Source organism: Girardinichthys multiradiatus, chromosome 2, assembly GCF_021462225.1.
Source record: "Girardinichthys multiradiatus isolate DD_20200921_A chromosome 2, DD_fGirMul_XY1, whole genome shotgun sequence".
NCBI lineage: Eukaryota > Metazoa > Chordata > Actinopteri > Cyprinodontiformes > Goodeidae > Girardinichthys > Girardinichthys multiradiatus.
The window spans coordinates 23345623-23371226 of record NC_061795.1 but is presented as its reverse complement, the minus strand read 5'-3'; the positions used below and the strand labels follow the sequence as shown (position 1 = coordinate 23371226).

The window sequence follows — 25604 nt, the reverse complement described above, 5'->3', positions numbered from 1 at the left end:
ATATAGATAGATAAATTGTTTATAAATAAATGTTGTTTATATAGATAAATTATATAGAGAATTATTGAGGAGTTTACAGAAGCAACTTAAAGTCAAGATAAGAGACAGCAAGGAGTTGTACAAGAAGAAGCTGTCCACAATATCAGAGATATGTGGACAGGGATGAAGAAGATCACAGGCTTCAGGCAGAGGGATGATCGGACCGATAAAGGTCTGGACAGAGCCAATGAACTGAACACATTCGTCAATAGGTTCAGTTCAGTAACAAGCTCAGCATCCTCCTCTCCTGCTCACAGCCACACAGACATCCCACCCTCCTTTGACCCACAGCTGTCCAGTAACACTTCAAATTTTTTATCTTCCACCTCAGCCCTAGACCCTTCTGCTTCTACATGTTTGCCTTCAACCATATCAGAAGATGCTGATACTTCCTTTGCTTCCCCCTTCCACCTGTGTGTCGCAAGAAGTCAGGTGAAGATGCAACTGGAGAGACTGAATCGGAATAAGGCTGCAGGTCCAGATCATGTCAGCCCTAGAGTCCTGAAGGCCTGTGCAGAGCAGCTCTGTGGGATTCTGCAGCACCTCTTCAACCTTAGCCTGGCCCAGAAGAAGGTTCCGGTGTTGTGGAAGACCTCACGTCTTGTTCTGGTACCAAAGAAAACTCACCCATCAGTCCTCAATGACTATAGACCTGTTGCCCTGACATCTCACATGATCCTTCCTGTCCACAGCAATCAGCATCTTCAACGGCTCTTTGAGGAAACTTTCATAATGAGCTACAACATTTAATTTCCCTTTGGGATTAATAAAGTATTTTTTAATTGAATTGAAGAATAGTGGTGAAATATCCAGGCAGAATTATGCCAGAAGCTTAACGGCTGTTAAAAGGGTGTGGTTACTCTGAAACTTGCTAACGGACAGGGGTTAAAATTGCCCTCAAGCTTGTTTGTACAATTTCAAGCCTGATTGGCTTAGATTAAATTAACATAAAATTCAAACTTGTGGGCTAAATTCTAGATTTTAAAAATAAATACGATAAATGTTGTATTCTCATTGCACTCTGGGATAAGGACAGCAAAATGCATCTTTAAAGGCCTAAAGTTAATATAGCCTTCATATCTATGATGAGTGTAAGTAAGCTACCGGCCAGCACTGTATATTCACCAATGTTAAAGGTTCGATGTTACATTTCTTTGCTAAAATTCAGAATTTTTTATTTAAGAGACATTTTTACACATTTTCTGTTCAGTCAGTTATTACTCTTTGTATTGCATTCTTGGAAAAAAAAAAAAACAGAGGCCACACATCTATAAATAACTGTTAGCTTCTTAAATTTTTTTTAGATACAAACTTTCATAGAAAACAGTCTTTGGTGTTTATTTCCACTTTTAAACAGGATTAGAAGAACAAGGTGCAATCATCAGAGGTCCAATCTAGACGCGGATAAGGAAGCCCAGATTGAGGCTCGTTGGGATCTGAATGGTCTCCAGAGCCACAGAGGAAGGCGTGAATGGGAATGTGACAGAGAATATCTTCTTGGCGTCCATCATTAGGCTGGAGGACTCATCTCTGCCTTTCAAAAGGTTCTAAAGAGCAGAAAAAGAGTTAACTCCTTATTACATGTAAGCCGGACGACAAAAGACTGTTGTTTAAGACCTTACTTTAATAGTGATGATGAACGCGTTTGACACTCTTTCTTCAAACTCAATCACAGGGGTGTACAAGGTCAAGATTTTAACAATCTGTAAAAAAAAAACAAACAAACAAGATCAGAGTGCGTAGGAAATATCATGTATAAAGGTTTAAAAGGTGGAATCTTTTCTGGTGCTGGACCTGTGCTGTGGTGAGGGAGGAGCACATGCTGCAGATTGCTTGGGCATCAGCTTCAGTGTTTTTCTTGATTTGTAAAAGCTGTGCGGCCTGTATGAGAGGATCTAGAGTTTCCTTTGCACCAGAGTCGGTCAGCTTTCTCTCTGCCAGCCACTCTTCCAGCTGCCAAACGTTGTACCTGCGCCCAGAGCAGTGGACAAGAGACAAGTCAGAATCAATGTTGATACCTTGCAAACCCATTTATACCTCTGAAACATTTTCACATTTCCATTTAACGTTCACTCCGATACCCCCAACTAAAAGTGGAAAATTTTCATTGTAGGTTTGATTTAATTTACAGTCAATGAGAAACAGCCAATGTAAGGAAACCATTTAATTGTGATAATCTGGCTAAATATTGCAATGAATGTGTCAATTATGGCTAACCCAGTTCAGGACTATATCTTTTTCCTCATCACAATGTCCTCCATGCTTTGTGAGCTTTAGCATCTCAGGTGTGCAGCGAGGGAAGTGAAAGTCTAAATGACTAAAGATATTATTGGCAGGCAGAAATGGATAGTAAGGCACTTGAAATATAATTTCCGAGCAGTGATTTGCAGTATTGCACACATTTACACTGCAATGACAACTGCCATTCAATATAATGTGTAAACTGCCCATCTGTAGCCTCCATCGTATTTAGTTTTAGGGTTACTGTGATCAGTGTTTTCCTTGCAGTACCTGATCTGTAGGCCTTTACCCCAAGAGCACATGTCCTTCCTCAGCAGCAGATTATTCAGTGTCACGGCAGAGATGATGTAAAACTGCTGTCTGACCACCTGTTTGATGATGTCTGAGTCCATCCCGTGTTGATTGATGGTGGTGTGGAAGAAGCTGAGATGCTGCAGGAGGACTTCCACTGTCACAGCCTCCTCCGGGAAATTGGAGCTCCTCTTTCTCAGGCCGGTTGGTTTGGAGCCTAAAACTCCCTGTACTGTCTCATGCTCCAGCATGCACGGTACTACAAACAAAATTTCAAATTGTTCAGACATATTGCCTTAAAAAGTTATTCATATAACCTTAACTATTCACATTTTGTCATGTTACAACCTCAAACTTCACTGAAGTTGATCAGGATTATATGTGATAGACCAAGGCAAAGGAGTGCCTAATTGTTAAGTGGAAGGAAAATAAAACAATAATTTTTAACATTTATCACGAATAAGAATCTGAAAAGTTTGACGTGCATTTATGTTTAACCTCAATACTTTATAGAACCACCTTTCACTGCTTTCAGCTGCAAATCTTCTGGGGTATGTCTCAGCCAACTTGGCACACCTAGGAACTGACATTTTCACCTGTCTTTGGAAAACAGCTCACTCAGTTAGATTGAACATCTGAGAACATCACATTTCAATTCTTGTCACAAGGGTCACATCTAGATTTAAATGTGGACTTTGATTAGACCTTTTGAACATATGAATGTGCTTTGATCTAAACCATTCAATTGTAGTTCTAGCTGAAGGTTTAGGGTCACCGTCCTGCTGGAAGGTGAACCTCTACCTCTTAGTCTCAAATCTTTTGAAGCCTTTAACAGATTTTCTTCCACCATTGCCCTTACTATCCACCCTCCCATTAACACTAACCAGTTACCCCATCTCTGCTGAAGAAAAGCATCCCTACAGCTATTAAAACCACCACCGTGTTTCACCACGTGTATAGGATGTTTAGGGTGATGTGCAGAGTAGTTTTCCGCTAAACTGCATTTTGAATGTTGACCACAAAGTTACACTTTGGTCTTATCTGACCAGACCACTTTCTCCCTCAGGTTGGCTGTGTCCTCTACATGGTTTGTGGCAAACATCTTATGGTTTTCTTTTATGAATGGCTTTTTTCTTACAATCTTCAACAAAAGTCAGATTTGTGGACTGCACAACTAATAGTTGTCTTGTCAACAGATTATCCCTCTGCAACTGTAGACCTCTTTGGGTCCCCCAGAGTTACAATGGACCTCTTGGCTGCTTCTCTGAATAATGCTCCCCTTACCCGACCATAGCCATGCCTCAGTAGGACTGCATTTCTGCTCTACATTTTCCATTTCAGGATAATGGATTGAACAGTCCTCTGTAAGACAGAGGCATTATTTTATAAGCCAACTCTACCTTAAACCTCTCCCTATTTATATCTTTGATCTGTGTGGGTTTTCATGATGCTGCTCGTTCCCTAATGTCCTTCAAAAATCCACTGTGACCTTCCCAGACCTGCTGGATTTATACGGAGGCTAAATTAGGCCTATCTTTGCTAACTAGGTGAACTTTGGAGGCAGTTAGTTGCACTGGATTTTATTTAGGGGTATCAGAGTAAAGAGCACTGAATACAGATGTACACCACTAATTAAACATTTTAGCTTGTAAATTATTTTAAAAAGCATGCATCTTTTTCCTTCCACTTCACAATTATGTGCTGCTTTGTGTCGGTCTATCACATAAAATCCTAATAAATACATTGAGGTTTGTGGCTGTAACATGTAAAGTGTACACTGTAAGTTATGCATAGTGACATTATGTCCTCTTACCTATCAGGGGTATCAGGATGTTCTCCATGCTTTTGATGAGCTGACGGTAAATTTGGATGGCCAGATCACCAAAAAGCTGATGGTACTCTGACAGCTCAAAATTTGCCAGGCTTTGCTCATTCTGCTTAGCAGTGTTGTGCACCATAAACACCTACAGTGGAGATGATTTACATGAACATACAGGGTTACTTGAGGCACAGGTAGCTCTGAACACATAGGAGTAGTGCTTTACCCTGATGCTCACCTCATCTCCGCTGTACTGCTTCAGACAGTGCATTAACCGGCACGTGTTGGCCAGCCAGAAGGAGACCACCTCAAAATCATTTCCTTTTTTCTGCAGGAACAACTTTAGTAAAAACTGATCTAAAAACAAACCCTGACATTTGATTTTAACTGATCAAAGTTAAATACCGCACCTTGATGACCCCTTTGATGCTGCTGATGGTAGAATTGAGGAGAGTGCTGAGTCTCCTGTCGTCGTTCACGTTGTCTGCATATCGAAGGCACATGAAGATGATGAAGGCAGGAAGCCCAGGAGTGAAGCTGACTGCGACGCCACGAGGCTTCAGATCTGTGAGGATTACAGCGTTCAGTGAAAAAATCCTGATCCACTTTTATTAAATGAAACAGACTGGCTGTTTGAACAGCACAAACCTATGACCAGGTTTTTAAGCAAACGGCTCGTGTCCCCCTCCTTGAACTCCAACATGCCCTGGAACTCCTTCTCCTTGCGGGTTATATGCACAGGCCTGACAGGGGTGCTCGTCACAGAAGAGCCAATTATCTGGTGAGAGCTCGCTAAATGAAACAGAGAAACGATGCGAGCAACGACCGGTATTGTATTGTATTGTTTTAAAACATGGGTACTCTGTTCTGATGCAGTTTGACTGGATTACCTTCTAGATCTTCCACTTTTTTCATGTACAGTTTGAGTTGTTTTTTCAACTTGCGTATTGTTTTATCTTGATTTTCTTGTTGCTCCATTCGTTCCTAAAATTATTCAAGGAAAAATAACTTCAATATATGTCTGAATATTATGTGTTTTTAAAGACTTCCTAATTCCAGCATGAACAGGACTGGCAGCTACATCAGAATTTGAACTCTGATAAAACTTGGTTTGCAGTAACACAAAAAGGAAGAAGGACCAATCTTAAACCGTTTAAAATCCAGCAAACAAACCCACCAGATTCTCAGTCGTGAGCCGTGTTATCTCGTGCTTCAGGCTTGCCTCCACTCGGGCATCATCAGGCAAAAGGAGGCTCTGAGCCAGCAGCTTTTGTTGTTGCTCCTTTTCAGTCCTCAGTTTGTTCATCTCCTCCTCTAGCTTCCTGTACTTCTCACTGTGAAGACACTCCTGCTCCTGCATCTGGGTCTCCAGAAGCCTGGAGGATGTATGGATGGTGCTCAGGTCCGTATACAGCCATGGTAAAAATAAACTATGACCACTCAGTTGGTTGGTTCTAGTGTTTTATCATACAAACTTCGCGGTGTGTATATCAACAAAGATAATAGAAAAGTTTGTAAAAAAGTTTAGAAAGTATATTCCCAAATCCCCAGATAAGAATAAAAGATGTACAAAAGCAAACATATTTATTTTCTTTTTACTGTGACTGTATTATGAACCAAACTAAATCCTAGTAGAGGATGTTGCATTATTACCTATTGGTCTCTTTCAACCCTTCATAAGCAAGCCACAACTCTCCATCTTCATTCAGTGTATGAATATCAGTGGACCTGCAAGCATCAGAAAATCACAAACGTAGTCAGCTGATTTACTGAAAATGTACAAAGAGGACTGGTTCTTAAAGCAACAGCAGATGGTTGAGGTTATGTGAAAAGAAATAACAAAAAAAAACAAGCATGGGTGTTGTCACAGTTATTTAAAATTCACTCCGATGAACTTAAACATCCAGAAGGCGTGCTGTTTAAAGCTACTAGTCAAACTTTTCTGCAGCAATCAAGCAAATCCCCGTTAGATTTCATTTGTCAACAATAAAACAACAATGGTCAGCTTCTATCTGTTTTGTTACGCTGTTGCTAAATAAAATTTTAATGATTTATCAAATGACTGAGCTCTGTTATGCTTCTTTGGAGACAAAGCCCACACAGGTTGTACGTCTTTGTATTTCCTTTTCCTACATTTTGTTTAAAGATCATAAATGAATTGTTTACTACATTTTTTCAAAGCTGCTTGGCAGGACGCAGAATAAAAACAGAGCCAAGTGGTTCTTACCTGTCAGGATCTTGGAATGAGTGGATTTCACCGAGATCCAGTTTCACACCTTCTCCAAGTACAGAGCCCTGGAGTTAAGGTTACACATGAAGTCTATATCATTATTTTTAATTAATAGTTACTTTATTGAGGACATTTTTATTGGATTATAAATAACAAATGCAGGCCATATAACTTCTCACCCTGTGCTTAAGAGCTTCCTGACGGACCATATGTGAACGAAGGAGCAACACCTCCTCTTTACGCATCTCCAGCTCCTCGTTGGAAGAGCTGAGTTGTTCCAGCAGGATGTTGTAGGGCAAAGAACCAGGAGCAGGGGGCGCCATATCACTGTTCTCACTGGTCAGAGACTTCCTCAGCTCACTGAGATCCTGCTTCAGTTTCTTGTTCTCTGACTCCAGCTCTTGCCGCTACATTAAAACAGACTGAGAATCATAACTTGGTACTGAAAACCATTTGTTTAAATGGGATTACTGAAACAAAGTCACACCTTCAATTTTTCTACATCCAGTTCTGTTCTGCCAGCTGTTGTCTGCTTCTCCACCTCCTTATTTGTTTTAGACAGAGACACATGATTCAAACATGAAATAACTAAACAGAGGAACTACAAAAATCTTTACAGGAATTTCATACTTTTGCTTTTTCATGTTGGGCCTCCTCTTTTTTATCCAGCTGTTGCCATAAAGATCGATTTTCCTTCTCTAGCTCCTTCACTCTTTTTTGTTGCTTCAGAAGAATGGGCAGGTCCACTTTTGTCTGCACCTTATCCTGCTAAAAAATTGCCAAATTTTAATTGATAGATCCTCTTAATGTAACTGAAATACTGCACTGTAAGCATTAGAAACACAGATAAGGGAAGACTTCAGCCACAGTAGTAAATTACTAGAAAATGAAGCACAAGGGACATGTTTTCTACTCTATCATGCATAGATCACTTCAATCAATTATGATATACAGGTCCTTCTCAAAAAATTAGCATATTGTGATAAAGTTCATTATTTTCTATAATGTAATGATGAAAATTTAATATTCATATATTTTAGATTCATTGCACACTAACTGAAATATTTCAGGTCTTTTATTGTCTTAATACGGATGATTTTGGCATACAGCTCATGAAAACCCAAAATTCCTATCTCACAAAATTAGCATATTTCATCCGACCAATAAAAGAAAAGTGTTTTTAATACAAAAAACGTCAACCTTCAAATAATCATGTACAGTTATGCACTCAATACTTGGTCGGGAATCCTTTTGCAGAAATGACTGCTTCAATGCGGCGTGGCATGGAGGCAATCAGCCTGTGGCACTGCTGAGGTCTTATGGAGGCCCAGGATGCTTCGATAGCGGCCTTTAGCTCATCCAGAGTGTTGGGTCTTGAGTCTCTCAACGTTCTCTTCACAATATCCCACAGATTCTCTATGGGGTTCAGGTCAGGAGAGTTGGCAGGCCAATTGAGCACAGTGATACCATGGTCAGTAAACCATTTACCAGTGGTTTTGGCACTGTGAGCAGGTGCCAGGTCGTGCTGAAAAATGAAATCTTCATCTCCATAAAGCTTTTCAGCAGATGGAAGCATGAAGTGCTCCAAAATCTCCTGATAGCTAGCTGCAATGACCCTGCCCTTGATAAAACACAGTGGACCAACACCAGCAGCTGACACGGCACCCCAGACCATCACTGACTGTGGGTACTTGACACTGGACTTCTGGCATTTTGGCATTTCCTTCTCCCCAGTCTTCCTCCAGACTCTGGCACCTTGATTTCCGAATGACATGCAGAATTTGCTTTCATCCGAAAAAAGTACTTTGGACCACTGAGCAACAGTCCAGTGCTGCTTCTCTGTAACCCAGGTCTGGGGAATGCGGCACCTGTAGCCCATTTCCTGCACACGCCTGTGCACGGTGGCTCTGGATGTTTCTACTCCAGACTCAGTCCACTGCTTCCGCAGGTCCCCCAAGGTCTGGAATCGGCCCTTTTCCACAATCTTCCTCAGGGTCCGGTCACCTCTTCTCGTTGTGCAGCGTTTTCTGCCACACTTTTTCCTTCCCACAGACTTCCCACTGAGGTGCCTTGATACAGCACTCTGGAAACATCCTATTCGTTCAGAAATTTCTTTCTGTGTCTTACCCTCTTGCTTGAGGGTGTCAATAGTGGCCTTCTGGACAGCAGTCAGGTCGGCAGTCTTACCCATGATTGGGGTTTTGAGTGATGAACCAGGCTGGGAGTTTTAAAGGCCTCAGGAATCTTTTGCAGGTGTTTAGAGTTAACTCGTTGATTCAGATGATTAGGTTCATAGCTCATTTAGAGACCCTTTTAATGATATGCTAATTTTGTGAGATAGGAATTGTGGGTTTTCATGAGCTGTATGCCAAAATCATCCGTATTAAGACAATAAAAGACCTGAAATATTTCAGTTAGTGTGCAATGAATCTAAAATATATGAATGTTAAATTTTCATCATGACATTATGGAAAATAATGAACTTTATCACAATATGCTAATTTTTTGAGAAGGACCTGTATAACTTGAACGGAAGTTATGTAATCCAATTTTACAGTCATGTTTAAAAAAAATTTGCTTTCATTTCTAGGGTTGTACGTGCACTTTGGCCGTTTATCTGCTCTGAGACATTTAGCTCCATATTAACACCAGACCAACAAGGAATGACATCGACAGCTCAGACTGCTGCAGCTCATCAAGCAAGGAGACATAGAAGGTCCTCTTCAGACATCTATTCACTATTTAACACATAAAAATCTTATTTGTAATTAGGAAATATTCCAGACATGTACAGTTTGGCTGGGATACTCCTAGTGATATTCTAACAAGTTTATCTCAAGATTAGGCCATGCGAAACTCTGACTGTCAACACAATACACATCTAATTTCAGACTAAAGAAGCCACAGTTAGCTTGTTAAGTGTTGAATTTCATGATGATCAAATTAAACAGACAAGACATTTTTCCTACATTTGTTTGCTGTGGCAAAGGAAACCATCTTTCCACTAATAAGAACAACAGCACAGCTTAGCTGTGCAAAAGGGAATCTGAACAATCTTGCATTCAACTTATAATGTTGAAAGAGAAACATGGCCTGCGATTAATGGTTCAAAAGTCAGGAGATCGGGTTATTACCAGAACCCCTTCGTTCCACCCCGTCACCCTTGTCCTTCAGAAGCTGCACAGGATTCAGGTTAACTAACGAATTCAAAATTCTCCTGTATGCATTCAAAGCCTTTCATAACCTCACCCTCCCTATGTGCCAGATCTCCTGCATGTTGACTCCCACTCCGTTGGGTCATCTTCTACGATCCACCTCACCATGCCTTCCAGCCGTCTCAGCACCATCGGGAGGAGACCATTCGGCCACTCTGCTCCCTAAATCTAAAAACTCCGTCATCCAAATATTTACTTTCTACCTGTGTTTAAATCCTCCCTTTATTGTTATTATTTTTATTATTATTATTAATACAACCATAAAATTACTTTTGACAGATACGAGATCAGGAGGGCTATCAAAAAATAAATTCCCACCAACCATACTGAATTAAAGCAACATTGTAGAAAAAAAAAATGGGACAAAATTTTGTCCTCAAAGGTGTGTGAAACTGATAAAGTTATACTGAGAATTAGTTTAAGTGCATAAAATGCTTCATCAAAGAAGTCGATAAAGGGCTGGAATTTACTTTTTTTGCTGTAAATGACAACTCATTGAAGCTAATCAGAAGTTCAGACGACTAAAATGTTTGGCACTACAAAAAGTAGTATATTTCCTTTAAACAAAACACCTATTGTTGTCCATAAAAGCAGACTAAAGTCACACTCATATCTGCGGATGGTGAATATTTTACCTCTGCTGTGGGGTTGTGTTCATCTTCAGTAGAACTCAAACTTTGAGAAAACTCAGATGAGTTACTGCTGTAGTTGGAGTCCGTTCTCTGGTGACTGCATTTGCTTGAAATCTTGTTGGGAACAAAAAGGAACTTTTAAGATAAAGTCGAATAATATTATTATGCAGGAACATTTACAGACTACTGTAGTCTACTTATATTTCTCAAAAAATAAAATCCAATTAAGAGTCATGCTTGAGAAATTACTAAATTATTCCTCTAAATGAAAAATTTTCACAGCATGACAAGTGAAAAAAAAAAACTGCTCCCGACTATGCTAGTGTAACTGTGGATTCTTCTCTACCAATCACTGGACGTAAACAGAGAAAACAACAAACAGCTGGGTGAGCTTTGGATTAAACATCAGTTTTAAACTTTCTTCATCAAAACTTAGTTTCTTTTAACTGGAACTTGTATGACCAAGTCAAATTTGATATACATTGCCTTGCAATAGTATTCATACCTCTTGTACTTGTTCACATCTTGGCATTTTACAACCACAAACCACAGTGCATGTTATTGGAAAATTATGTGATAGGCCGACAAAAAGTATCAGATATTCGTGAAGTGGAAGGAAAATGATGCATTGTTTTAACAAACCTTTCGGAAATAAATAGAAAAGCAGACCATGCATTTTTTTATTTAACCTGCTTCACTGTTATACTGTTAGAAAAGATTCCAGTGCATCTAAACTTATGAGCCGGGCAGAGTGAGAATTAATCAGAGGGGCAACCAAGAGGCCAATCCTAACTATGGAGGAGCTGCAGAGGTTTACAGCTCAGGCGCAAGAATCTGTCAACAGGACAACTAGTCGTGCACTTCACAAATCTGGCCTTAATGGAAGAGTGACCAGAAGAAGACGATGGCTGAAAAAAGCCATAAGAAGTCCCAAATGCAGTTTGCAACAAGCCATGCAGGATGTGTGGAAGAAGGCGCTCTGATTAGATAAAATCAATATTAACTTTATGGCCTACATGCAAAAAACTATGTGCATGGCCAAACTAACACTGCACATCACCATGAACACCCCTACACCCATAGTGAAGTGTGGTGGTGGCAGCATAATGCTGTGGTGATGGTTTTCTTTAGCAGGGACCGGAAAGCTGGTCAGAGTTGCTTAGAAGATGGATGGAGCTAAATACAGGGTAATCATAGAAGAAACCTGCAAAAAGACTTTGGCCTGGGGTAAGGCAGGAATCACACAGCCAATATCCAGACATGAATCAGATTGAGAATCTGTAGCAACACTTGAAGATTGCTGTTGACAGACACTCATCCAATCTGACTGAGCCTGAGCTGTTTGCAATAAATGAAAGAACATTTCTGTTTTTGGATGTGCAAAGTTCGTAGAGACACACCCCAAAAGGCAGCTTCATTTGTGAATGTATAATGTTGTCTCCACTTTACAATGATGCACCACTTTGGACTGATCTATCATATAAGATCCGATTAAAAAGCATTGAACACTTGTGTTGCAATATGTAAAGGTTCAAGGAATATGGTTGATTCTCAAGGCACTTCATATGTGCTCTTTATAACTCTCAAATAAGCTTGTGTTGCCATACAAAGAAAATCTTCCTTACTATACTGACGCTCATCTCCTCCTGGAGGTCCTTGTGCCGTTCCTCCAGTTGCAGATGTTCACTCAGCAGATTTTGGTAGCGAGAGCGCTCTTCTGTTAAATCCTTCTCCAGTTGTTTGGTGTTCTCCAAGTTAGTTTTTACTTCTGAGGAAAAGCAATTCATTTTAATTAATGTTTTACTTAATTTCTAACACTTAAACATATCGATCTTTAAAGATTCAATAGCTCCAGTACCTTTCAACTGCTGAGCCTGTATGGAGAATTCCTCGTTCAGTTCTTCTATGTTGCTATTTAGCAAGTTGTTCTTCATATTCAGCTCATGGATCGTCTAGAAAAAGACATAGTTACATGTTTTTAGTAATTTGTCTGTTTGGGCTTTAAGAGATGAAAACATAACCACTACATTAACAGCAATCAAAACCTACAAGTTAAAGGCTAAAGCAGATAAATGTGGAATAACTGTTTGTTTAAAAAACAACAACTGATTTTTAGGATAAATGAAAGAGAGCTCCAATCTTCAAGCATTCTTTGCAGGCACATTTATGACATATCATAACAGCCAGAAATATAATAAAGAATAATAAAAATAACTTACAACCTCAAATTTGCGAAATGAAAAAAAACTAAGTAAATTTAAAGCTTAAAAAAACTTGAACATTGTGAAAATGAGTCTAAATCTATTCATCTGAATGTTTCGGAAGGTAATTTCTCCACATTCCAGATCATTAGATTGTATGCTAAAAATAACCAGTTATAAAGCACCTTATATTGGCAATGTTTAAAGCCTACCTCTTGCGTCCGTTCTTTGAAAGTCTTTGTCTGCACCTCCAGGTCTTCCTTCTCTCTGCGGCTACTTTCCAGCTCCTCCTGAAGGAAGGAGAGCTGCTCCAGCAGCGAAGGAACCGTCTCAGCTTTAGCTCTGGCCTCCTGCTCTGATCTGCGCAGGTTTTCTATATCTCTGCACTGTTTTTCTCTCTCAGTAGTGTGGGTCTTCTCCAGAACACTAAGCCTCTCTGTGAGCTCTCCGTGTTCTTTATGCTGCAGGGGGAGACATGGACACATGATTTGCATGTGATATGACAACGCCGATGAATCCAGTGTTTTATTAGAGGCATTCTTTTAGTTGATTACACAGTAAATTACAGAGAAATACACGTTTTTGTTTCCAATGATGCACCACAGGGTTTTTATGCACCGCTTTTCCAAAATCTAATTTACAGAATCTGGGAAAAAGCACAGGTTTTAAAATGGAGGGGAGGGAGGTGGGGAATGGGTAATGGAAAGACAGATTGATGCCTGGAAACTTGAAAAATTACATTCTATATTTGTGATGGGATCCCTGACACCAATGAATTGAAAAGGAGCCCAAATTGGCCACATTTCCTTGGTACGTTTTGGTCCACTTATTGTATTAGTATAAATCAAAGTTGATCAGGTTCATGTGTTAAAAAACAAAGTGAACAGATGGGTTTGATTGTGGTATAGTTGGAAAGTTAAAATCTAAATCATTCAATTTCACAATCAGCAGGTCAAGTCTTAAAGCAAACAGGAAATCTCTGTTGACCTATAAAACCCTGATCGGCACATCTCCTCTCTATACTCCCACAAAACTCACTTGTTCATTTATCTTGTGCTGCAACTGCATGATCTTGTTCTCCATGCCAATGTTGAGCTTTTTGAAGTGCTCCACGGATCGCGCCTCCACTTTCAGCTTCTTTAATTCTTTCTTGGCCATCATGCGGCGCACACAGCTCTGCAGCAGGATGACAGCCTTCATGGAGCGTCTGAAACGCTGCTTGGCCAACCAGCCTCTCACCGCCTTTTGAATTACCACTGCCTTGTGCTCATGCAGCAACTATGGAAAGAAACACAAAGTAAAAAAAAAACTACTTTCTTTTCAAAACATGCCACTACAACTGCTGGTGTGCATGTGAGACTGGTATATAGATGACACGTTACAAACTATCAAGTGTGTATCTTCAGGATTAATGTTTTCCCAACAGAATGTTTCTATGAAATAAACACAGCTGCAAACAATCAGTTGCTTTAGTAAAATTGCAGATCAGTGTAGACCTGATAATTAAATTTCAATCATACATAAAAAAGAAATCTGAAAGACATATTTTCTAAACTGTTTACTTTTATGGTACATTAGATATTATCAGTTGTCACAAAAACTTGTTTTTTAAAATGATAAAAGGCAAAAAACACATTTGTGACTTTTTTTTATTTTATTTTATCTGCTCTAAAATTAACCAAATGTGCAAAATTTTAATGCAACAAAGTAGTCTAATTTTTGTAAATCATCGTAGATTCAAAATAAAATAAAAATAAAGAGTCTTGCATAATTGTTTTATTAGAAGACAGGCATATGTTTTCCTACTTTTTTGGATCTAAGCTCAGCAACAAAAACTGTATATGGGTCACTATTTCTTCTAAAAGGCTTGATGTATTTAACCAAGTTTAATCAATGGGTCTGCTTTTGAGAAATGTTTGTGGTAGTACTTACTACTAAAATTAAAATGAAAATACTTTGTGTTGTAGCTATTGTTTTTTTTTTAAGAAGACTGTGTAAAAATTAGGGAAAAAACCCTGATCTGCATAAAATAACCTGTGATGCAGGCTAAATTTGCTCCATTCTTGTATTGTGATCAGGCCCCTGTGATCATTACACACAAACATTATACAATGTGTATCTGTTAAGCCCACAATCTAAATAATTAAGATCTTCTGTTTACTTACAGTTTATTTTGACCATACAATGATATTTTAAAGAGATCTTAGTGTAAAAACAAAATATTTTCAACCTTATTAGTCTTGACTTTACCTTAAAGTACTGCTTCCTGGCCATATGACCCCTCCAAACACGCTGAATAGTGACAGCTGCAGAGCGCTGCTGCAGGAAGCATCTCTTTTTAGACCACATTCGCATGTTGCGCTGAATAACAACAGCTGCTTTGGTCTGCCGCAGAAACTTGACATAACTAAAAGAAGGACACAAAAAACACACATAAAAAATCTTCTGACATGTATGCTGCTTCTAAACCTGTTGTTTACAACTTTCACCCACCTGCGTGCTTGGTGGGCCCGTACATGCTTCTGAATGATGATGGCGGATTCTCTCATCCTCAGATACTTTCCGCGAGCGAGCCAGCAGCGGATGGTCTTCTGGATGCTGACACAAGCTGAACGCAGTTTGTCAGAACGCAGCTTCTCCAAGTAAGCCACCAGGCCAGCCCTGAAGAAGATCTTGCTTTTGCCAAACTGGTACTTCTGTTGGTCCTAAGAACAAAACACAAAATACAGTCATAGATGTGACATATGGCTTAAAAAAGACACAGTCTGCTTTACTTCAAACACACCTTAATAAGTTTTTCCATGAGATTTTTGCAGGTTTGTTTTCTATCAGGCAGCACTTCCTTTTGCTTCATCAGGACTCGATAACGGCCAAAGAATTCCTGATAGGTCCATCTGAGGTGTGCATTATAAATTAAGCAGGAGAAGGTACATTCTAACCTTAGTCCCAACATGTTTATCATAAAAAAAGAAACTTGTGTTAACAGATTTGTAAAAAGTGCTGCTGATAACCTGGATGGGAATCCTGCTGCAGAGATACGGATTGTTTCCAGGACGCCACATGCTCGAAGCTGCTGGACAGCTCTCACCGGGTCCAAACTTTATTTAAAAAACACACATCATTGAATGTAGAAGTGTTTTATTTGTGCCTTTAGATGATTAAAGGAAACAGAGAAGCAGGTAATCCTCACGTGAACGGAGTTTTAATGTCATTTGGTTTGATGCAGCGCACATAATGAGGCGTTGTAGCATTTAGTGTGTCCATTAGCAAGTGCAGAGACTGTCGAAACTAAAAGAAAAGACAATGATAAATCATTTTTCAGGATATAAAAAAAATTGAAATTTTAAAAGCCCTCAAATTTTATCATCCATCCTTTCAGAAACTGTATAAAAATGGAATTATGACTGTTATCGCACCATCAATCTTGTAATGTAATGGCCTCACCTGCAGTCCAACAGTCTTCTTAGTGTCCTTTTGAGCCTTCCCAGCTTTTCCAGTAGTACCAGAAAACTTGTTAGTTGACACTTTTGTTTTTTCTTCATCCTCGAACAGTTTTAGCAGCAAATCAAACTGAAAAACAAAATCATGTTTACTTGATAAAGGCAACCAGCCAAAGCTAAAAGTAGTCACCGAACAGCAGATGGCAATGTTTCTGGTTTAAAATTCAGATGTGGGAGTATTTCCTCCAGTAGTTACATCTAAACAATTCCAGGGTGTGTGCCCACAAGTTTGCAGCCCATAAATTACTCATCGCTCATTTATTCTCAGCAACTGGGCTGTCAAAAGCATTAAAATCCAATAAAACTTCCAGTGGCCTCCAGAACAAATAAGTAATAATACATGGCTAGAGGGGAGACTAGTCTGAATAAGAGAAGCACATGGTTTCACCTTGCTCTTTTTCAGCACATTAATCTGTTCCTCGTTGACTGTGTCCTTATTTTTCTCCAGGAATCCGACACACTGGTACTCCACCTAGGCACAAAGGAACAGCTCACAGAAAGGGGGCAATCATAGTCGAAAAATGGCAAAAAATTAAAAATAATATTGCTCATGCTCCTAATTACAAGTAATATGTGTGTGGTACAATACAGAAATATTATTAGGGCTGAGCTGTGATGCGTGCAGCACATCTGAGTAAATTGCAGTGCAAACGTATTTGCAGTTTTCCATGCAAGGGATACAGCAAACTTGTGAAAAGAAGATGCTTTGCTCAGGTGAAACCAAAACTGAATTTTCTGGCCTAGAACCACTCCCCTTTGTGAGGCCAAAATCTAACATTGTTCATCACCCTGAACACACCATCGTTGTGGTGGAACACGGTGGCTTCAGCTTCATCCCACCATTCTCTTGAGACATGGGAGATGCTTTCCTTTAGCAAGAACAGAGAAGTTGGTCAGAGTTAATAGGAAGATTAATGGAGCTACATACAAGGCGATCCAGTAAGAAAACTTGTTAGAGGGTTCGAAAGACTTGAGACCGGGGTCACAGGGTCACCTTACAGCAGGACAACCCTGAGCTACAAGGGTGCGGTTCAGCTTAGGGCTCGGTGATATAGACTTAAAAGGTTTATCCTGATATTTTGTGGCATTTATTTTAATAACAATAAAACTGAGGATAAAAATGATTTTTAAACCATTGTAATTTTTCTTGCTATCATTTGCATGGCTGGAGCAAAATGTCACAGCAGTCAAAACTCTACCAACAAAAATACTGCTTCAAATCCTGATAAACCAAATAAGAAAAGTTAAAACCAAAACAAATAAAAATCAACAAAGAACAACCTACCCGTTATTGAATAGGCTACTTTACGAGACCAGGTACATGAAGTATTGCAACTTTATTTCAAAGCAGCACAAAATACCCGCTTATAATCATTTTTAAATATTTTTATTGCTGCTTTTAAGGCACCAACAGTGAAAACAAAATTGTAAAAGTAACAATCTCAAAAATACTTTTAGTTTTTGGGGTAGGTAGACATCATCATGGAGGGTTTATCACAGTCACGATAAATCGAAATTCCTGTGCGATAAAAAAAAAAATCCAGATAACGATAAACGGTGCAACAACTGCCTGTCCCTAGTTAACATCAAAGTGTATTCATGTGTTAGAGCGGCGTAGTCAAACTCCAGACCTAAATTCATTTGAGAATCTGAAGCAAGAGTTGAAAAGTGATGTTCACAGTGATGCTCATCTGTTCACAGACACTTTCCATTTCTGGAAAGTGTCTGTGAACAGATGAGCAAAAATGGTAATGACAAACCTCAAAAGACTTGCAACTGTTGCAAAATTTTGATTCGGAATACACCTACACATATGTACATGTCACACTTTTCTATGTATCTTTTTTCTTTCAATTTACAATTATATACTATTGTTAGCCAGTAAAATCCGAGGTATGGAGTTTTAATGTGGAAAAACGTCAAAAGGTCTAAACAATTTTCAACGAACTGCAGAAAACGGAGTATTCACCTATAAATAACTTAATTCTTTCCAGCTGGAAATGAATGTCAGACTTAATAACATCTGCAACTCCAAACATAACTTCAGAAGGCCCTCTGTGTGGGCTCCTCTAACCACTGAACTACAGTGCAGCTTCCCGATGTACCACAGAGTTAGATTTTACCTTGTCAGCAAAGTGGTGGATGATGAAAGCTTTGTTTGATAACCTGGGTTTATCAAAGTAAGTGTTCTGCTTCAAGTGGGTGTTGTACAGTTTCTGAGCCCATGTGTCGTCAGAGCCTTTGGGCATCTGCGGAAACAGGAAGAGCTGACACATCAGTTAGTCATGGCATTAGTCATAACCTGTGGTAGAGAGCTCAGAGAGTGGTGTACACATTTCCAGTGGCGGCTTGTACAAATAAAAAACAATAGTGCCATTTTACTTTGCACTCCTCATCCAGAAGGTCCAGGATGCCAAGCTTGGCCTCAATGAGGTTAATGCATGGCTGGTTGTCATAGAAGTCGATCAGGGTCCAGGGAATCTCCTCCTTCATGTATTCCTCTTGTTCAAGCTTGAAGACATGCTGGAGAGAGTGACACGTGAATGATGAGTTCTCTGTTTGGACAAAAAAGTGCATGTTTAGCAGACTAAAAGATTCATACCAGGTTGAACTGCTGCTGAAGCTTTTCATTGGCGTAGTTGATGCAAAACTGCTCAAAGCTGTTGACATCAAATGTTTCAAACCTGAAGAAAAATACATTTAACTCGATGAATGGTGGAGCAATAATAGAAAACCTATGAAGAAGCTGATAAGCGAGACATACCCATAAATGTCAAGCACACCAATAAATGAGCGTTGTTTCACTGCAGATGTTAGGGCATTGTTAATACTGCTCACGATCCAGTTGAAGAGTCTGGCATAAATATGTTTGGCCAGGGCATCCCTGCCATGGACAGCATTTGCTTTAGAAAAAGACTTCACAAAGGTTTCTGTGGTCGTCTGGAGTTTCCTGTGGCATAACCAGTGGGCCATTTCTTCACAGGGTACCCCCATGAGCTCACAGAAAACCATCAGGTGGGAATTATCTGGCTGGGAAGACAGGAGGTAAATCCCTACACATCCTACATGCATGTCTTAGATGAAACAAATGCTCCAAATATAAACTATATAAAAACATATAGTTAAAAATATTCAGTTACTAGTAATCGGTGTTTACCAAGATGCTGCATCTGTCTGCTGACTGATCTTTCACATCCACGTTGCTCAGATGGAGAACAGCTGACAGAATTTGGTAAATTTCCACTTGATCACTTTCACCAATTCCTACAATGTGAGCAAAACAGGAAAAACAATGACTAGTCAACAACTATGTCAAGCAATCTGAAATTATCAAGGATCCTATGTGTTTCTTAAGCTACACAGAAATATATATATATATATCTTGTATAAATCCTGACCTAACAGTGAGAATGCCCTCCTGGTGTTGGACATGTCTTTGGCATCATTGACTCCATCTATGACTGGACTCTGACCCTGGTTAGTGCAGCAGAAGTCATCTGGACAACCTTTAAAACAACAAGCAAGGGGATTTTATTATTTTTCGCCACTTCATAAAAACCTTTTTAAATTTTTTTTATTTTTTTTAAACTGATATTTTATAGACTCAGACCTAATTTGAAGGTCTTAAATTCTGGTAGATGTGAAGAGGCACACAGTTGGTAAAATATATGGTAGTTTCTTTCTCCATGAGCCTAGAAGAAATGCATAAAAAAAGTTGAGTGAGGCTCATACATGGCCAAGTTAAACAGAGCCTTAAAAACCACCTCATTTTGTCACCTTATAACCACAAACTTCAGTATATTCTGTTCGTTTATGTGCTAGACCAACACAAAGGAACATGTCATTGCGAAGCCGAAGAGGATAATCTTAAATCTGTGGTCTTAGATTGCATTTAGCCACCATTTAATCTGCTACCCCTAAATAAAATGCAGAGCAACCAACCACATAAAGTACATGAAGTCCAGTGGTTTGTAGTTTAATCTCAGTATAAATCCAGCTGTCATGTGAAGGCCTCAGAGATTTGTTAGAGAACATTACTGAACAATGTTCATGAAGACCTGTCGACTATGTTAGTGGGCATGTAGCTCCATCCATCTTCCTATTAACTCTACAGAGTTATACAAATCTCAAAAAGTACTGTTATGGCACAACAGCAGACCTACATTGGAGCATTAATCAGACAGGGGTCATGGTCACTCTGGAGGAGCACCAGTTGAGGTGGAGGAATCAGTCAAATGGACAACTTTTAGCTGGGCACTTTACAAACCTGTCCCTAATGAGAGAGTGCAGCAAAAAACACCACTGATAAAAAATAAATACCTTTCCAAGTCTTATTTGTGGTTTGCCACAATTAGTGTAGGGAACAGACCAAACGTGAGGAAGAAGGGGCTCTGCTCAGAAGAGATCAAAACTGAGCTTAATGGCCTTCATGCAAAACGTCTCAGAAAAGTTCAGCCCTAAATCCAGCTGAGATTCTTTGGCAAAACTTGAAATTGATGTTCATAGATGTTCCCCATGCAGTCTGACTGAGCTATTTTGCAAAGACAAAAGTCTATGGATGATCAAAGACTTACAGCAGTAATTTGCTGCAAAAGCTGGTTTTATGAAAGCTGAATGCAAATGCACACCAACATTTCACATTTTGCAATAACAACAAAATGCGAACATCATTTTCCTTCCACTTCATAATGATGTGAAAGTCTGTGTTGCTCCATCGCATAAAATCATATTAAACTAAATTGAAGTTCTAATGTAATATTCTAGTGGCATGAATACTTTTGCAAATAGATGAAGACTTGCCTGAAACACAACTCTGGACTTTTCTAGTAAGTAGGTTCTCATGTTAGCACCGATTATACAGAGATCCTTGTCAAACCCGATCTCAATGTACTTCCCAAAGCGACTGCTGTTGTCATTCCTTGTAGTCTTGGCGTTCCCGAAGGCCTGGAAAACGAATTATACCGTCTGTTAAAACGTAATTTCAAATATGCGTTAGATTTTCCTACAGTGGTAAATTTTACCTCCATGATTGGACTAGATGCAAGAACTCTCTCCTCAACATTGGTCTCTCCAGACGAGCTGCTGACTGTGGCAAAGTAACGCATGGCGTATTTAGCTGAAACCGTTTTGCCTGCACCGGATTCACCACTTACTATGATGGACTGATTCCTTTGATCTCTGTGTAAAACAAACGCAAGAACTTTCAGAAAGCAAATAGAAGTGTTGAGAGAGGGAGAATTTCAAAAACAAATCTGTATTATACTGGCTCTAAAGTGTAAAACAAAAATACCAAAACCTGGCCATTTGTTTGTATGCTTCCTCAGCTACTGCAAAGATATGAGGGTCCATATCCCCCATGTTTTGCCCACTGTAGGCATTAATGATATCAGCTTCATAGATAGGCAGGCTCTCATAGGGATTGATGGCAACCAGGACAATTCCTAGAATGGACCAGAAGAACAGCAAGTTAGATCCTAACACATTCAGCAGCACGCCATTCTGAAGAAGTTAAATGATGCATAGTTCTCGATTTTGTTTTACAAATAAAAATCTGAAAATGCTGAAAAGCTTCAAGTCTTTTAGGTTATATCTCTAACATCTTTGCACATAGAGACTAAAGTTTTACCGTATTTTTCCTTGCTAATGAATCTCAGTGGAATTTAGGTTTGGACTTTGACTGAGCCATCCTAAAACATGAATATTCTTTAATGTGCTCCAGTACATTGAAGCTCTGGCTGTATGTTTAGCGTTGCTGCACAGCTGGAAGGTGAACAAGCTCAAGTCTCGCAATCTCGAAAACAGTTTTTCTTGCCCTGAATTTAACTTCTTTCATCATCCCAGCAACTCTGGTCAGCTTCATTATCCCTGCTGAAGAAGAGCATCCCCACAACAGGAAGGTGCCACAATCACGTTTTATTGTAGGGGGAATATTATGTAGGTTGATGCACAATGTTAATATTTTACAGTGTTTTGCATGTGGGCCAAAAAGTTATTTTTTAGTCTCATCTGACCATAGCAACTTCTTCCACATTTGCTGTGTTGCCTACATGACTTCTGGTGACTTTATTCGCCGCTCTTCAACAACTGCTTTCCTCTTAACACTCCTCTATTACGGCCAGATTTCTTGAGTTCACAACTATCAGTTGTCCGGTTGACAAATTCTCCCACATGAACACATGAATCTCTTCAACTCCTTCAGAGTTGTCACGGGCCTCTGGGTAGCCTTTCTAATTTAAGCTGTTCTTGCCTGGCCTCTCATCTAGATGGGCAGCCATGTCTTGGTAGGTTTACAGTCGTCCAATACTCTCTCTATTTTTCAGATGAACTGAAGAGTGCTGAAGGGGTTGTTCTAAGCTTGGGACATTGTTTTATAGCCTAACCCTGACTTGTCCATTGTGGTCCTTGGTCTTCATGATGTTGCTTGTTCACTAATGTTCTCTAACAAACCTTTGAGGCCTTCACAGAAAACAGAGGCTTTATACTGAGAATAAATTACACACATATTAACTCCATTTAATCTGATTAGGTGACTCCTGAAGACAATTGGTGGCAATGGAAATATTTTGGGTATAAGAGTAATTTCTATGTATGCCCCACTTTTTAGGTTTTAGTTGGGGGAAAAAAATTAAACCAATTAACGTTTTCCTTCAAGTTCTCAATCAGGCACTATTTTGCGCTGCCAAGCAACTACATTACTCATAAAATGTGTTGAAGTTTCCTTCCTCTTAAAATCAGGGTAACTAAAAAATTCTGCACTCCTATTATCAGGGATATGTCAGTGTTGTGTTCCTTTAAAGGCAAGCCTGCATCACAATAATCAGCTTAATGTACTCCAGACTATGTCAGCACATGGAGTGAGTAAGACTCCAAAGTCTACGCTGACAGTGATAGTGCAAGTCAAAGGAGATGAAGCTCATTACCACAGTAGGTGTAAATCAGCTTGGAGTCGATAAAGCGCACTTTAAGGTTGTGTAGCACTGCTGGCTCGTGGAGGTAGCTGAGAGCTGTGAGGTCATTTTCTCCCTCCAGGATGTTGGGGTTTCTGAGAGGGGGCAGGTTTTTAGTTTTGGGGTCTATTTTGTGCTCCACAGCCTAAACAAATGCAACAAAGAAGGGTTTTAGATGAGAGCATGGAAAACAGGCAAAAATGCAAGCATTGTACAAGCGTTTAAATGTCAATGATACTCTAAGTGGAAGCCAACAGGAAAACCTCTGTGCTTGGCCCGTTCATGTTCACTCAAGATAATGTTTGACCTTATTTCCATACCTGATGTGCATGCCCAAACTCGACATAATACCTTCAGGTTGCAGCTGTGCTGGGGGAAAACTTTTTAGCCACACGGTTTGAGTCAGTTAACTTTTTTAAAGCCAGCACACACACTTAAAGTATTCAGGGCTATGAATAGGACCACAAGGTGTTTGTTTTGCCTGTTAATGTGCACAAACCATGCAACAGCCCCTCTGTCATGAACAAACCATCATGGCATGTAAATTCACTAGGCTCTGCTGCAAAGAAATATGCGCTTGGCGTTTTGAGAACATCCCAAACCAATTTCCATCTCCGAGTCCTGATCTCTCTGGGTGTGTCTCTGTGTGGTTGTGTGTTTTTTGGCTGTCTCACCGTGCCATCCTCCAGCTGCAGGGACAGAGTCAAGTCTCCAGGAGTGTAATCTTTGAGGAGCTCTGCAGACTTCCACACGTCTGCTGCGTCTGGGAGCCAAACATGGGCATTCTGGGTAAAACAAATAGAAACGGGTCAGAGCAGTCTAAACTCTGCTCTTACAGTAACACAGCTGGCTGGAAAAAGTGCATCAGTGGCAGCAGCCTTAGGAAACAGGCAGCAGACATGCGCATAGTGTGGATGGATAGGGAGTATGTGGCAGAGGAACAGAAAAGTGCTATATAATTATTCTGAATACTTGAAGGAGATTCAGCGGGCACGTAAAAGTTGTTATTTACCCATTTTGTTCTAACAAACTGACAAAGCCAGGTAGAGAAAACCCGTTGAGTGCCTTGTTATCAGACGCTACCTACCTTGGAGTAAAGTTCAGAGGCTGCCATGTCTTTAAACTTGCTTAGAGAGCCACCTGAAAAGGGCTAAAACATATTGCTAACTCTTACAGACAGAAACGGTGAAGTCCTCAGGTCTCCCCTCCTGGACTCGCTCCACTCTACCGACTGGAAGATTCAGCTCCTACTCCTACAACTGTCACTCAGCTGCGCATGCCCCGACACAGGTATACGATATGTGTCAATCGCGCCCCCTAGTGGCAAAAATAACTAATACGTTAAAGTATGGAACGTCAGAACTGTCTAAATGTTGTATCTATTTTCACTGGAATAACTTAAACACAACTCAAAATTGCACAAATGAGGAGTGTATCAACCACACACTTTTCAGAAACCAGGGTAGCTTTCAGGGGACATTTTTTCTTTTATCCATCTTATGCCCACTTTAAAAAACAGGAATAACTCAGATTACTAGAGTAAAATATTAGACCAGAAAATGGCCTGGCCAGTAAGTGATACTTTTATTATTTAACTTGAACCAAAAAATATGAGGGTCCAAATCAGAGGTTGCACTAGACTTTCTCCTTGTCTGTCATTTTGACTGACAGAGTAAAAAAAAAAATCTTGTCATAATCTGTTTTTACCCATCACTTTCTTTTTTAAATGATTATAATTAAACATTCAATAGCATGTATTTTCATTCATTTGCATTTCTGCATGTCTTGTTTTAGCCTTTTGACACATGTCGCAGAACATTTTTCCATCCTCCCTCCTCAGCGAGAAGAACTCCTGCTCCCACTGAACTCTAACTTTCTTGGTGCCGCTTGCTCGCTCCGTAGTTGCAGAGGGCTGAATACTTCGTTCTTCCCTCTATTGTCACCTCTTTTATCAACACCCTTGTCGTTATTGGGCTTTTTGAAGAAACATCGGACATTCACCTGCCATGACATTTTTTGGAGTCAAGCCAACAAGGTCAGGCATCAAGTGAGAGAACAACTAATTAATATGCTAACCCGCTACCAAGTGGTCAGGGGTCTAAATTGCAATCTGTCAAAATGATAGATGCCTATAGATTTTTCTGTCACCGTTTAGAAAAAATGGTCAAAACTGGAAAATATTTGGTTAACGTGACCCCTGGTCCATATTCCCATTGTTTTGCCTAATGAAGGCATAGTTAATGTCAGCTTAAAAGATAGGCAGGCTCATAGAGATTGATGGCAAACAGGATAATTCCTAGAGTCAACAAGAATAACTAAATTATTCTGAGAAGACTTTGGTGCCATGTATTTATACAATGTATTGTAATGTTTGTAACATTTTGCCATGTTACAACTAGAATCTTTGCTGTGTTTGGCTGGGGGCATTCTAAGATATGAACATGTTGTTACCTACTTTTGGTACCCTGGTGAAGTTTTGTGGTGTTAAT

The 25604-nt window shown here is 39.7% G+C and overlaps 1 protein-coding gene across 2 annotated transcripts; it reads right to left on the bottom strand.

Annotated features, from left to right (window-relative positions):
* Positions 1-1197: 1197 nt before the first annotated feature.
* LOC124860004 (unconventional myosin-Va-like) lies at positions 1198-24369 on the bottom strand. Of its 2 annotated transcripts, none has more exons than XM_047352958.1 (40): positions 24203-24369; positions 23790-23900; positions 23089-23260; positions 21465-21609; positions 21190-21346; positions 20969-21112; positions 19779-19860; positions 19567-19674; positions 19326-19432; positions 18933-19198; positions 18771-18852; positions 18551-18691; positions 18292-18417; positions 16557-16640; positions 16113-16238; positions 15859-15956; positions 15680-15766; positions 15454-15562; positions 15162-15373; positions 14919-15075; positions 13707-13946; positions 12881-13129; positions 12326-12419; positions 12093-12235; positions 10471-10581; positions 7251-7385; positions 7108-7164; positions 6800-7027; positions 6618-6685; positions 6044-6118; positions 5568-5766; positions 5281-5374; positions 5039-5182; positions 4801-4955; positions 4629-4718; positions 4385-4535; positions 2551-2830; positions 1834-2008; positions 1662-1742; positions 1198-1586 (listed from the first exon to the last, which is right to left on the bottom strand). In XM_047352958.1, exons 1-40 carry the CDS (start codon positions 24227-24229, stop codon positions 1434-1436), a joined length of 5463 nt encoding a protein of 1820 aa, XP_047208914.1. In that variant the 5' UTR covers positions 24230-24369; the 3' UTR covers positions 1198-1433. The 2 variants fall into 2 exon arrangements, with proteins under 2 accessions (XP_047208914.1, XP_047208907.1); XM_047352951.1 differs by having other exon boundaries at positions 7251-7388; positions 24203-24368.
* Positions 24370-25604: the final 1235 nt, after the last annotated feature.